Source organism: Macaca nemestrina, chromosome 2 (genome assembly GCF_043159975.1).
Source record: "Macaca nemestrina isolate mMacNem1 chromosome 2, mMacNem.hap1, whole genome shotgun sequence".
In the NCBI taxonomy this organism is placed as follows: domain Eukaryota; kingdom Metazoa; phylum Chordata; class Mammalia; order Primates; family Cercopithecidae; genus Macaca; species Macaca nemestrina.
Genome location: NC_092126.1, coordinates 7,555,860 through 7,570,345, shown reverse-complemented (window position 1 = coordinate 7,570,345; position 14,486 = coordinate 7,555,860). Strand labels below are relative to the sequence as shown.

General features: G+C 35.4%; 1 protein-coding gene across 9 annotated transcripts in view; it reads left to right on the top strand.

Moving 5' to 3' along the window:
* The window catches only part of IL1RA (interleukin 1 receptor accessory protein), a 149,892-nt gene that overhangs the window by 111,113 nt on the left and 24,293 nt on the right, over positions 1-14,486 (top strand). For all 9 annotated transcript variants that reach the window (XR_011619536.1, XR_011619535.1, XR_980819.3 and 6 more), the window contains exons 7-8: positions 3,905-4,031; positions 5,924-6,072. Coding sequence is in view for 3 of the 9 variants with exons in the window: in XM_011723125.3 (XP_011721427.1) it covers positions 3,905-4,031; positions 5,924-6,072 (276 nt within the window). In the remaining 6 variants the exon portion in view is untranslated. The remainder of the gene's footprint in view (positions 1-3,904; positions 4,032-5,923; positions 6,073-14,486) is intronic.

Here is a 14,486-nt window from a genome sequence, read left to right as displayed (position 1 = left end):
GCTCTGTCTCTGAATTTCACTTAGATTCTCTTAATTGCAAGGAATAAAATGTCATTTAAGTTAATGCAAGAAAATAGACCACTGTTGTAAAGAAACACATGAATTGAAACTGAAATGTCAGAAACCAAGGCAGCTCTGGATATCAGTTACTTCACTGATGCCATGGGCAACTCAAGAATGTTTTGCTTCACTCTCGGTATCTGTTCCCTTCTCCCTCTGCTAGCCATCTTCCTCTGCTGATTAGTGATTTCTGTTTGATGCAAACTTTAGCTTGTACGGGCTTTGGTTTACCAAGGCTGCAACATGAGCAGAAGATTTAGATATCCTTCAAGCTCCCACTCCATTATGAAAGGTCAGTGGTGGATCTTGAAGGCAAGACCATGGATATAATAGGTAACAACTGATAAAACTAGTGGACGTTGATGCAGGATACTATTGAATGCTTACTGTGGCTCTTTGGTTCTTCTTTTAGTTTTCATAATTTTTCGCTATAGACAAAAATCTTTGATAACTGACCAAATAAGGGATAACGTGTTGCTCTTTTGACTCAAAGTCTCCCACGATTAAGTGAATAGGAAGCTATAGAAAATTTTTAACATTTTCTATGTTGTATTGTTGTATCACTTATAATAAATTCAGTCCAAACCCAATGAGAAGTTTTAACCTAAATAACAACAAAGAGAATAGCTCTCCAAAAAGAAAAGGATTTATTCAGGAATGAATTGCAGATAGCAATCCAGGAATATGAGTGCTATGGCATCCCATGCGGGGACCATAGTCATACCCAGAAAACATAGGAACGTAACAGTTTTGAAAGGCAAAGTGAGGAAGGTTACATAAGTTGTTTTGAAATAGTTATCCTTGGTTATAAGAATCAGTAACAGGGTAACATCAGTACAAGCTTGACCGGCAATTGGTGGTCAGACCTCCTCACAGAAATATTATTTGTGTAAGAATCATGCTGGCCTTTGTGCAAGATAGTGGTGTTCAGAGTACTTGTACTAGTTTTTATAATAGGCATGTGTGTGTGAGGGCCCTTTTATATAACCTCCCAACCGTTTTTCATTAGAGTGTGGCACAAGTGACTCCATTTTGACTCTGACAACTTTCACAGAGGTATAAAAGAGCATCTGTTTAAAATGTGCTAAAGATAATAGTCAGTTGTTAATGGGTGAAAACAACTGAGAGGATGCCATTCAATAAAAAAAAAAAAAGTGGAAAAAGAGGTATGTAGTTGTTAATGGAAAGCTGACAAACACAGGAATTGTTGAAATGCATCCTCCACTTGAAACACCTCTTGTTTCAGGCAGTGCCTATTTTGTGGTTGGTAGGGAGTATGTAGGATATGTATCAGAGAATGAAAAAAATCAAAAAATTTATGGAGTGGTGGGTGCAAGACACATACAGCCCCAATGAGTATCTCTGGGCCCTATCTAAAGGATCTTTGAAGTCTTCAGCTCACTTTCCTTAAGCCATAAGTACAACCTGTCTGATATGCCTGCAGTTGCTAGGCTGGTCAAGTGGCAGTAGCTTGAGGGTGATGTTTCTGAGGGTGCTCCCTACCCACACAGCAGTGGGGTCCTCATGTGCTCGCTGTGCATTTTTGCAGCTGGCGACTTGAACTGGATGATGCACAAGCACCATTTGTTTGCCAGTAAGTTAACACGAATGTGGAACATGGATGTGGACCTCTTTGCCATCCAGTATTTGGATGAACACGGAGACATAAAGCTTTATAGACCTTAAAACACTGACCATTATAAGCAATCTTAGGGTACATTTTGTGCATCCTTCTGATTATTTCTATTTGGTTCCTCTTGCCAATAAGCATCAGAAAAATTGTATGGAGTCCTCTTTGGGGTAGGGATGCTAAGTCTTCATGCAGAAGAGCTGCATGGTTTCTGCAGAGCACAATTGGGTAGAAACGCTGTCACATTAAATGTTTATGTTTATCTAGAATTAACATGAGTAGGAGTAAAAGTAGCTGTGGCATCAAGGCAGGCAGCAAAGCATTCTGGAGCAAGGGGGCCGGGGTGGCTGGGGAAGAGGCTGATGCAAAAAAAAAAAAAAAACCCAATTAAAAGAGTTCAGGATTTAACAAAATGAGATTTGACCTGCGCCAAAACTATTTTGAGAATTTTAAATATGACATTTTTCCTGGTATGAATAAATTTGTAGCAACAAACAATAATAAAGATACAATTGATCTTGTATGTTGTATATGTTGGCATAGAAATTCGATTTTACTCTAAAAAAAAGATAATAATGATCAACATAGATGGAGAACAATGCCAAAAAAAAATCAAGAGAAGTTTGAAAATATGACTTGCTTTGTGAAGCACAGAGAACACGGCAAGAGGCTGAACTTCCTAGAATTAGCTATGGCTTATATAGTCATGTGAATACTCTTCCTGCTGCCAGGGTATACCCTAATTAATAACATAAATATATTTGTCTACCTATCAAACTATGCTGACAGAAAGATTGTTGAATCCATGTTCCCTTTATCTTTCTTAGTGACAAGTAGATACAGAAAACTGGAGGAAAAAAACTTAAGGACATTGCATTGGGAGGGTAGATAGAGTATGGCCACTCAGTCAGATAAGCCTAAGTTCAAATTAGGGTGGCAATACAATTCATCATCTAAACTAGGACACTTTCTGGGAGTAAACATAGCCACTACCTATTAATATAGGTAACCAGGAAAGCAGGCGTAAAACAGAACTGTTCTAGGCAAACTGGGATGTAAGGTCAGTCTAGGTCAAATCCTGGCCCTTCACTTAATGATTTCACCTACGAATATCATTTAGCATCCTTAAGCTTCAACTTTTACATTTGGAAAACATCGATTTTAAAAAATACCTCATAGTGCTTTTGTAAGATTAAATAAGACCATTAATAAATATAAATATTTAGCACAATAACTTGTATAAAGTTCTTAGTAAGTACGTTGCTGCTGCTGCTGTTACTACTGTTTCCTGCCTAGGGATCTCCCTAACCTCATGTTCCATCTCAGAGGGATAGCATAGAGTTTTCTATTTTTACGTTAGCTTGAAATTTATTGAATGCACCCTGATAGCTGGAGCATTTCAAGGTGGGCCTCGTCAGCCAGGTCTCTCTGTGATGGTATTTCCCCATCTTTCCTGGCCAAGGACTGAAGAGATGGAGAACCTATCCTTAGTCACCCTTCTTGAGGAAAAGAACAAAGGAGAAGAGCAGTCTATGGAGGTCTAGGGCTAAAAAGGATATTGTCAGAGACATTTTTTTTTTTTTTTTTTTTTTTTTTTTTTTTTTTTTTTTTGGAGATGGAGTCTCACCCTGTTGCCCAGGCTAGAGTGCAGTGGCACATTCTTGGCTCACTGCAACCTCCACCTCCTGGGTTCAAGCAATTCTCCTACCTCAGCCTCCCGAGTAGCTGGGATTACAGGTGTGTGCCACCACGCCTGGCTAATTTTTATATTTTTAGTAGAGACAGGGTTTCACCATATTGGCCAGGCCGGTCTTGAATTCCTGACCTCAGGTGATCCGCCTGCCTTAACCTCCCAAAGTGCTGGAATTACGGGTGTGAGCCACTAGGCCTAGCCTTGTCGGAGACTTTTTAAACAAATATCATCATTTTAGAATATATTTATATTAAAAACGGTCACTCTGGTAATTTTATACAAAGTTAATGGGCTTCTTTATTTGGTTTTGCTTGTTTGTTTTGGAATGAAGTATGGTACATTACCTTATGGAAGTCGACTAGAGAATTACTCATAAGCAGGGTTTCAGGTACACATAACTCGTAGCTTCTGATTAGTCAGAGAGTAGAACCAATATAGCCATGTGAAGGATAAACACTAATGGGTTACCTTCGTCTTTATTTTTCTTTTCTTTCTTTCTTTTTTTTTTTTTTTTTTTTCAGGAGAGGAGCTACTCATCCCCTGTACAGTCTATTTTAGTTTTCTGATGGATTCTCGCAATGAGGTTTGGTGGACCATTGATGGAAAAAAACCTGATGACATCCCTATTGATGTCACCATTAATGAAAGGTATCATGGGGGCCAGCAAGGGAGTGACTAACTTTTTTTTCTCAACTTAATGATCTCTGATGTGTGTTCTAGTCAACGAAAATGAAAATTCTCATTTTTCCCTATCACAAAAATCGGCAAGATTTTCAAATCTTTGGTGGCTGCATCCCAAAACAGGGTTACTGGACTAGCAATGCGAGGAACAGATGCTGCCTGATAACTAGTAGAGAACTGAATTAGAATGTTCTGAGGCTGAGCATCTTCATCAGATTGTCCACAGGACATGCACCCTATTGTCTTAAGCCCAGCAAGATTCACACATTTATGATATCCACATGGAAGTAGAGGGAATACATATCTTATATCCATAAAAAGGCCACGATCGAGGGTTGTGGGTATGTGGAAACCTATCAGTGTAGTTGTGTTTTTCCTTTTCTCAATCCTAGTGTCTGGCCCTATGTATTTGTGCCTTAGGTAATTAGGTTTTTTTTTTTTTTGCATTGCAGTGAGCATGCATTTCCTCTCTCCTCTTTCTTAACTCATATAACCTATAGTTATATTTACAATTAGCAATTTTTAATATTAACTAAATATATTTGTGTAATTTACATTTTATTTTAAAGGTAGATGGGTGGTAATATAACTCACTTTTAAAATAAAATAACATTTTATTCCTAAATAAACCTGATTTTTTAAGGCATTGGCAAAGTGGAAAGTGTGAGTCCTTGAAGACAGAAGGTTCCACTGTAAATGAAGTGCACCGTTACCAAACAGCAGTTGGCTCACTGCACCAATTAAAACTTTGCAGCTGGTCAGCTACATGACAAAGTAATGTGGCTGGAGGCTCACAGGGAGAATCACTGATCTTTTTAGGAATTGTTAACACTTTGCATCCCATCCTCATAATAATAGTGAATAAATAATAAGGAAAGTCGTGTTGTTCCACCTTGCTGCTATTGAAACGTACTCAGTGTTCATAGGTAGCAGTGGAGTTAAGCTTAAGCTAAACCAATGAGAGCCCTTAACCAAATTCTCATACCTGACAGGAAGCCTAGTTAAAAAGAGAACCTAGATGGCAGTCAGCTGTAGCAGAGAGATTTTTCTCTGCGATGAGCAAAGGAGTTCAAAGGGATTTTAAATTTTGATCTTGGACCCAAAGCACTTGATCTCCGATTCACTGAAAGTTGGATATATTTATTTTTACAAAGTTTACTTGTTCATAACAGCTTCCTCTTTTTATATATTAGGATTTAACCACGAGATTTCAGATTTCTGACCACAATATTCTAGCTGTGTTCAGAATCCATGCTTTGGGAATCACTGAAATGCAACGACTATTCCTATGGGATAACAATAATACCTACATTAATAGTTATTAAGCATTATTCTTATATTCATGCCTTAGCGTATTCAGTCCTCAGAATTCCTGAATAAATTAATACGTGTAATGCACTGTGTGGGCATTACGACTTCCCTCTTTTCCAAAAGAGGAACCTAAGACCTGGAAAAAGTTAGTTATCTCACCCAAAGTATATAGCCAGAAATTAACAAATCCTGGATAAAAACCCAAAAGCACCTGGCCCCAGAAGCTTCTCTCTAAACTGATACAGCATTCTGGCTCAGAGATCTAAGCAAAAGAGACATTTCGTTTTGAAGAGAGATCTATAAAAAGAAGCCGGTGTTGGGATTTGGTCTAGACAATGGCAGAGTGTGTAGTGTAGATGGTATAGTATAGTATTAGAATCTTACCATTAATACTTTGTAATTGCTGCATTGTAGGTAGCTCAGCTTATCAACCTTCCTTGCCCTCACCTGTAGTGGGGGTCTGTGGTTGCTTACTTGTCTGATTCATACACAGTCCATAGTGCTTGAGTCACTCTCAAATGCTTTGATTTGCTTCCCTCTATTTCTAGTATAAGTCACAGTAGAACGGAAGATGAAACAAGAACTCAGATTTTGAGCATCAAGAAAGTTACCTCTGAGGATCTCAAGCGCAGCTATGTCTGTCATGCTAGAAGTGCCAAAGGCGAAGTTGCCAAAGCAGCCACGGTGAAGCAGAAAGGTAATAGATGCAGTCAGTGATGAATGTCTCAACTCCAAATGTAACTTTGTGGTGAATAAGGACAAAAGGAGAGCTTGAGAACAAGAGAGCTCCAGTGCCTAGCCCGACGGCATCTAACCCACAGTAATGAATCAAACTTCAATGAAAAATATGAAAGTTTTCATCTATATAAAGATACTCAAGATATTGTTTCTGATATTGTTAGTACCGTAATGCCCAAATGTAGCTAAAAACATCGACATGATTACAATGAGACACAATTTTGTGTCTGTACAATTATGAAAAATTAAAAACAAAGAAAATATTCAAAGCTATCAAAGATAGAAAAAACTGGTAGAGCCACATATTGTTGGTGAATTATTAAGACCCTTTTAAAAATCATTCATGGTAGAGTTCAAGAGTCATAAAAAAGTTTTCATCATCTGACCTAATACTTTTGGAATTTTTCCTGAACAAATAACAGAAAGAGAATTATGTATCTTTTAACATGATTAGAAGTATTATCTGTAGTTGTAAAACATTACTAATAGCCGCCATCTAATTGTATGCAGTGAATGAAGGTATTAAATGCTTATTTTCAGAAAAAAATACATAATTATAATATCATTTTAAACACTATGTATCAGCATTTAAGCAGGTTTATAATATACCAGTAGCCACAATTGCTAAAATGAAAATCATTTAAATTATGATTTTAAATGATATGAACATGATTTGTATGTTGGTAGTACTATATTATTCTATAATAAATGCAAATTATAAAGCCTTCTTGTGAGAAGTGCTGTTCCTAAAACAGACTGTGTCTAAAATTTTCTTTGTGTCTCTCACCTAACATAGAATCCCAGAAAATCCCTTGAAGGATGTTTTCAATGGTCTTGAGAAAAGCAGTGATGAGTTATCACACATGCAATCAGGTCATTCAGAATCATCCTGGCTTGTGGTGTATAGAGGGTGTAATATTTATTCAAAAGTGAATAAAATGGCACATAATTGTTACATTTTACAGTGAGACTTAATGCTTTTTTAAAGCTGATGAAAAACAGGATTCACCTCAAACTTTCATTACAATTTAAAAACTATATAGCAAAGGCCTGAAATGTATATGCCTCGTATGAAGTCTTAGTGGATCAATTCAGGGTAATTCATTGCTTCTGCTCCTCAGAAGCCAGTGTGAAAAGGAGAGACTGAAGTACATGATGTAAGGCAGTTTCCCAAATTGAGTTCTCGGGAACACTGCTAAGAATTAGCATTGTCCTGCAATGCGTTATGATACTCTAGAGTCAGACCACCTGTGTTGAAATTCTGGTTTCTGCGCATCCTAATTCTGTGAAAAGTAAATCTCTCTGAGCCTCAATTTCTTTATATTTAAAGTAGACACAATAATACCACTACCTCATAAGGTGGTTTTAAAGTACTCAGCACAGTTATTGGCATATATACCTAATATGAAATGCTCAATAAATATTAACTCATTATTTCCATAAGATTTTCATAAGTATTATTTGACAAAGGCTTTTTATCGTCAAATAAGTATCATTCATGGCTGGATTAAACAAAATCAAGTTACTTTAGTTAGGACCCATTCAAGTATTTAATATGTGAACATTTGACAGGAATATCTGCAGGAAATTGGATTATAGTGGCAGGATGTTTTCATATGTATTTGACTCCAGATTTCTTAAGTATGGAGCTTTTTGTGGGGATTGTCTTCTGAGGGATGTATCCTGGGGAATAATTTTGGAAGGTGACATAAATTAATAACTTACTGTCAAACGAATAGGATCAAAACAATCAAAGCAATGTGTAATGTAGGAGTGAAGCACAAGTTTGCCTCCTAGAGCTACTGGAGTAGCTCCCCTTTTACAGAAGCCCCTGCTCTAAATGCTGTATTAAGGACAGCGTCAGGAATGTGAGGTGACAGGTGGACCCTGTCAACTAGATGATCTGTGCTGAAAGCTGATACAGAGTCACCTTTTAGCCCTACCTGTGCACGTCCATTGGTAGCAGAGGAGCTGTGGTTTTGTTCACTTGGCTTCTATTCTGGGCCAACTAATGCTGAAATTCAGAGGTTATATCTGAGTTCACATTCATACATTACATGTATGGGCCTACTCTAAATTTATTAACAAAGCATTCTGTGTACTTCCTGAAAAGGACGTCAAGAAAAGACTAACACTTGGAATGAGAGAAAGACACTGGTATAGGTCTTATTGACAGCAAAATTTCATTATAGTCAGTTAAAGCTAAGTATTACAGAGGAGGCAGTTTTTTTTTTAAATGTATTTATTTTTATTTATTTTTTATTTTTGAGACAGAGTTGTGCTCTTGTCACCTAGGCTGAAGTGCAGTGGCATATCTCGGTTCACTGCAATCACTGCCTTCTGGGTTCAAGCGATTCTTCTGCCTCAGCCTCCCAAGTAGCTGGGATTACAGGCATGTGCCACCATGCCTGGCTAATTTTTGTATTTTTGCTAGAGACAGGATTTCACCATGTTGGCCAGGCTGGTCTTGAATTCCTGACCTCAGGTGATCCTCCTGCCTTGGCTTCCCAAAGTGCTGGGATTACAGGCGTGAGCCACCACGCCTGGCCCATTGTTTTATAATAAGAGCATGATAAGGACTAAGGCAAGGTGACTGTTTAACTTTATGAGAAACTGCCACACCAATTTCGAAAGAGGTTGTACCATTTTACCTGTCCTCTAGCAATGTACACAAATTCCAGGCACTCTATTTCCTCACCAACTTTTGGAACTGTCAAACTTTCCAATTTTAGCCATACTAATGGATGCATAGTGTTATTACATTGTATTTTAAATTTGCATTTCTTGGATACCAATGATGTGAACAATTTTTCATGGCCTTATTGGTCATTAACTAATAGATCTTTTTGTGAAGTATCTGTTAAAATTTTTAGCTCAGTTTTGTTATTGGGTCATTTGTTTTTAAATTTAATATATGTTAGGATATACACACAGATACTATATATCTCAAATAAAACTCCTGTGTCAGATGTGTGAGTTGTTAATATTATCACCCAGTTTGTGAATTCATTTTCTTTTAAACAGAATCTTTAAAACTTTGATGGCATTTATTTTATCAGTTTCTTCTATGCTTAGTGGTTTCTAAATTCAGTATTAGCAATCTCTGCCTAAAGTTAGAAAGGTATTAAGGTTAGAAAGATATCCTTCTGTGTTTTCTTCTGGAAGATTGGTAGATTTTTCTTTTAGAGTTAAGCCTATGATCCAGTTTTTTTTTTTCCCCCATACTCTGAAGTATTGGGTTAATGTTTAGTGTTTTGTTTTTCCATATAGATAACCAGTTGTTCTCACATCATATTGAAAAATCTTTCCTTTTTTTGTTGAATTGTTCTGAAAGCAGCCCAAAAATTAATTCTATGAATGTAGATCTATTTCTGCATTCCCTGCTCTGTTCATCTGTTTATCTGTCTTTAGTCCAGTACCACTTTATCCTGGTTAACATAGTTTTAAAGTTTAAAGTAAGTCATGAAATCAAATACTGTATGTCTTCCCCCTTTTTTCTTTTTGAAGATTGATTCAACTATTTTAGGAGCCATATTTCTTTTTCATATAGATTGTAGTATCAGCTTGTCCATTTCTACATAAAAGCCTGCTGATATTTTAATTGTATTTAATTTATAAATCAGTCTGGGGAAAGTTGAAATCTTTACAATACTGAGTTTTCCAATCCATGGACATAATATATCTCTCCATTTATTTAGATCTTAACATTTTTCAGCATTTTTTCTTTTAGATTTGATTGTACAAGTCTTGCATACATATTGTTAAATGTATGCCTAAATGTTTTGTTTTTGATGCTATTGTAATAGTACTTTTTATTTTTTAATTTATTTTTTGAGACAGAGTCTCTCTGTCACTCAGGCTGCAATATAGTGGAGTGATCTCGACTCACTGCAGTCTCCACCTTCCGAGTTCAAGTGATTCTCCTGCCTCAGCCTCCAGAATAGCTGGGATTACAGGTCCCCACTACCACACCTGGCTAATTTTTATAGTTTTAATAGAGACGGAGTTTCTCCATGTTGACCAGGCTTGTCTCGAACTCCTGACCTCAGATGATCCAACCGCCTCAGCCTCCCTCCCACAGTGCTGGGATTACAGTCATGAGCCACCACACCCGGCCTGTAATAGTACTTTTTAAATTTTCATTTTCCAGTTGTTCATTGAAAATGCTATTAATTGATTTTTATATATTGATCTTGACCTTTTGAACTTTAGAGTGGTGTTTGTTTGTTTAGTTTCTTAGGATTTTCCATATGCTTGATTGTGTCTCCATAATAAAACAGATTTTTACTTCTTCCTTTCTAAATTTCATAACTTTAATCACTTTTTACTGTCCATTTCACTCTTTTGGACCTCCAGTACCATGTTCTGTAGAAGTTATGAGAGCAGCCATCTTTGTGTTGTTTCCAAATTTAGAGGGCAAGCTTCAGTTTTTATATATAGGATTTTTTCGTAGATGACCTTTATTTTCATGAGCGTTTTTTTTCATTTTTAGTTTGCTGAGAATTTTTTTTATGAATGTGTTGAGTTTTGTTTGATTCTTAACTGGATCTTTTGAGAGGATTATATGTTTTTATTTTTAATCTCTTAGTGTGATGATTTATACTTACTGATTTTGAAATGTTCATCCAATTTTGCATGCCCAGAATAAGCCCTCATATTGTCATGATTTATTGTCCTTTGTATATATTACTGGATTTGATTTGCCAATATTTTGTCGCAGATTGTTGTTCATGTTAAGAATTTTTTTCTTTTTTCTTTTCTTTTTTTTTTTTTTTTTTTTGAGATGGAGTTTCCCTCTTGTTGCCCAGGCTGGAGTACAGTGGCGCAATCTCAGTTCACTGCAACCTCCACCTCCCGGGTTCAAATGATTCTCCTGCCTCAGCCTCCTGAGTAGCTGGGATTACAGGCACCTGCCACCACACTGGCTAATTTTTCTTTGTTTTTTTTTTTTTTTTTTTTTTTTTTTTTTAGTAGAGACGGGGTTTCACCAAATTTTGCTCATATCTTTGTTCATGAAGGATGCTGGTTTGTAGCATTCTTTTCTTGTAATGCTGTGACTAATGTCAGGGTTTAGCTGGTCTCATTACATGAGCTGGATAATGTTCCCTCTTCTGTGATTATGTGAAAGCCTATGAGTAAAACTGGTATTATTTCTTGCTCAAAAGAATTACTCATATATCTATCTGGGCTGTTGTTTTCTTTTTGGGAAAGCTTTTAATTATGAATTGAGTGTCCTTTTTAGTATTGAGATGTTCTGTTTCTTCTTGTGACAGTTTTGGCTTTCAAGGCATTTTTTTTCTATTTCATCTAAGTTGTCACATTATTGGCATACTTTTCTTTAGATTATTTCCTATTATCCTTTTAATGTCTGCAGGATTTTTAGTGATGCTCCACTGTCACTCCTGATGTTAGTAATTTGTGTTTTGCCTGTTTTTGTCCTTCATCAGTCAAGATAAGGGTTTCTCAATTTTGCTAATTTTTTCAATGAACATATTTTTATTGACTTTTCTCTGTTGTTTATATATTTTGTTTTATTTACTTTATTTTTATACTTATTTTCCTCTTTTTGCATACTTTGCATTTCATTTTCTTTTTTGTCAATCATCCTAAAGTATAAGCTGTATCATTGATTTTTAAGTAATTCTTCTTTTCCAATATAAGTATTCTGAGCTATGAATTTTCCTCATAGGATTACTTTAAATCCAACAAATGTTGAAATGTTGAGTTTTTGTTATTATTAAGTTCAAAATATTTTCTAATTTCTCTCTTCATTTCTTTTTGACCTAAAGGTTATTTTGACATGTGTTAATTTAAACACACTTGGAATTTTCTAGATTGCTTTACTACATTATATGTGAAAATTCATTTGAATTTTAGTGTTGGCTTTATGTTCACTCTTGATAAAGTTATTCGTAACATTTCATGTTGTCATTTAAGTTTAGCTAATGTAAAAAATTAGAAATGAAGATAAAAGTCTGGGAGCAGGTGTCTCCGACTTAGAACTACCTAAAAGAACTACATTATGGAGTGGAGAAACATAGGTTTTTGTTCTAGATAGACCTGGGTTCAAGTTCTGGACTCAGTGCGGGCTGTGTATATCAACTGGTACAAGCCTTCCTTTTCTTATCCTTCAGGTACAACTTCCAGGGTATCTGTGAAAACTGAGGCAATGGGGAATGAGAGCTTTGTCACAGTGCTGCACACTTGATTCTAATTTCTAATCTCTTATTTAGTTCCGATGTATCCAAACAACATACCTTGCATGATTTTATTCTTTTTAAGCTTATTGGTACTTTAAAAAAGAAGTATTTGCAGACTACCTATCTTGGTAAACGTTTGTTATGCATTTGAAAAAGACGCATATTTGGTAGTTTGAAGTGTGATGTCCAGTGAATGTCAACTAAGATGATTGGTGTCAATGTTGTTCATGTCTTCAATATCCTTACTGATTTTTCCAATATACTTTGTTATTCAGTTATTAAAAGAGAGAATGGTTTTGAAATCTTTATGTATAATAGGGATTTTTCCAATTCTTTCTTCAGTTCTGCCAGTATTTGTTTCATGTATTTTGGAACTGTGATATTTAATACATGCTTATTTAGGATTGACATGTCTTTTTGATGAATTGACTCTTACATTGTGAAATGTCCATTTTTTTCTGTTAATATTCTGTGTCTAATATGAATGTAGCCATTCCAGCCTTTTTTGTTGTTGTTGTTGTTGTTGTTGTTGTTGTGGGGACGGAGTCTTGCTTTGTCGTCCAGGCTGGAGTGCAGTGGCGCGATCTCGGCTCACTGCAAGCTTTCTTATAATTAGTATATGTTTTTACCATTCTTTTGTTTTACCTATCAGCATCTTTATACTGTTATACTTTATACTTAATGTATATCTCTTATTTACAGCATATTATTGGGTATTGGATCCAATCTGATCATTTCTACTTTTTAACTTGAATGTTTAATCCATTTTTCTTTAATTATGAATATGACTGCCTTTAAGTTTGCCATCTTGCTATTTGTTGTCTACCTGTCTTTATTTTTATCTCCTTTAGATTAATTGGTATTTTCATTGTATTTTATTTTATCACTTTTTTGGGGACTTTTGGCTCTTCCTCTTTGTTTGGGGCTTGTTTTGTTTTGTTTTCTCTAGAGTTTATAATATTTTCCCTAAACTTATCGGTTTGTCTTGAATTAATCACTTTACATATTTTATGAGAAACTTGCTATGGCATATTTCCATTTCTTCCCTGTCATCCTTTGTGTTGTGCTATAATACATTTTGGTTTTGCATGAGTTACAGGTACTACAATGTATTGTGAAAGTTTGGCTTTAAATAACTGTCTTCTAAGAAGTTAAGAACTGATAACATTTTTAAAATTTATTTGCTTATTTTTTATTTCTGACACTATCCATTCTTGGTAACATTTTAATCTAAAGAACTATTTAATGTTTCTGGTGATGTACATCTGCTGGTGACAAATTCTCTTTATTTTAATCTAAAAATGTCTTATTTCATTTTAATTTTTATATTTCAAAACTCTACTAAGAAAGTTTTCAAATATATGGAAGATTTTAAGGAATTACACAGTGAGCAGTAATTCAACCTACCTAGATTCTACCATTAACATTTTGTTATCTTTGCTTTATCACATATCTATTCATTCTTCTGCCAGTACATCAATCCTTCTTATTTTCTGATACATTTCAAAGTAGATGCAGACATCAGGAAACATTTAAGCTCCTTATCATTATCAATATTTTAATATTTATTTGTAAGTTTCTTTTCTAGGTAAAATTTGCATAGAATAGCAAATTACATAATTCAAGTGTACCATTTGATAATTTTTGAGAAATACATATATATGCATTATCTAATATCCTATTAAGATAAAGAATATTACCATTACCAGAGAGTAACATTCTTCCCCTATCAGTCAATCCCTTCTACCCCCACCTTTCTCACCTCCTCCAACAGTACAACTGTTTTTATTTCCTTTTTAGAATATTTTTTTTTATATTCTAGAACTTTATGTATGTGGACTCATACCGAATGCACTATTGTATAACTGTACTTTCACTCAGCAAATGTTCTTGATATTCACGCATGCTGTTGTGTGTATCAGGCATTTGCTCCTTTTGTTTGCCATGGAGTGGTTTTGGTTTGCTTTTGTTTTGTTTAAGAATGCAGAATGATTTGTTTATTCATTCTCTGGGTGGTGAGCATTTGGGTTGTTATCAGTTTTGGGGTCTTTTGAATAAAGCTTCTGTGAACTTTCTTATCCAAGTTTCTTAATGGACTGCTGCTTTTACTTCTCTGAGATGAATAACTATGAGTGGAATTACTGACTTAGTTTTATTAGAAACTGTTAGACCT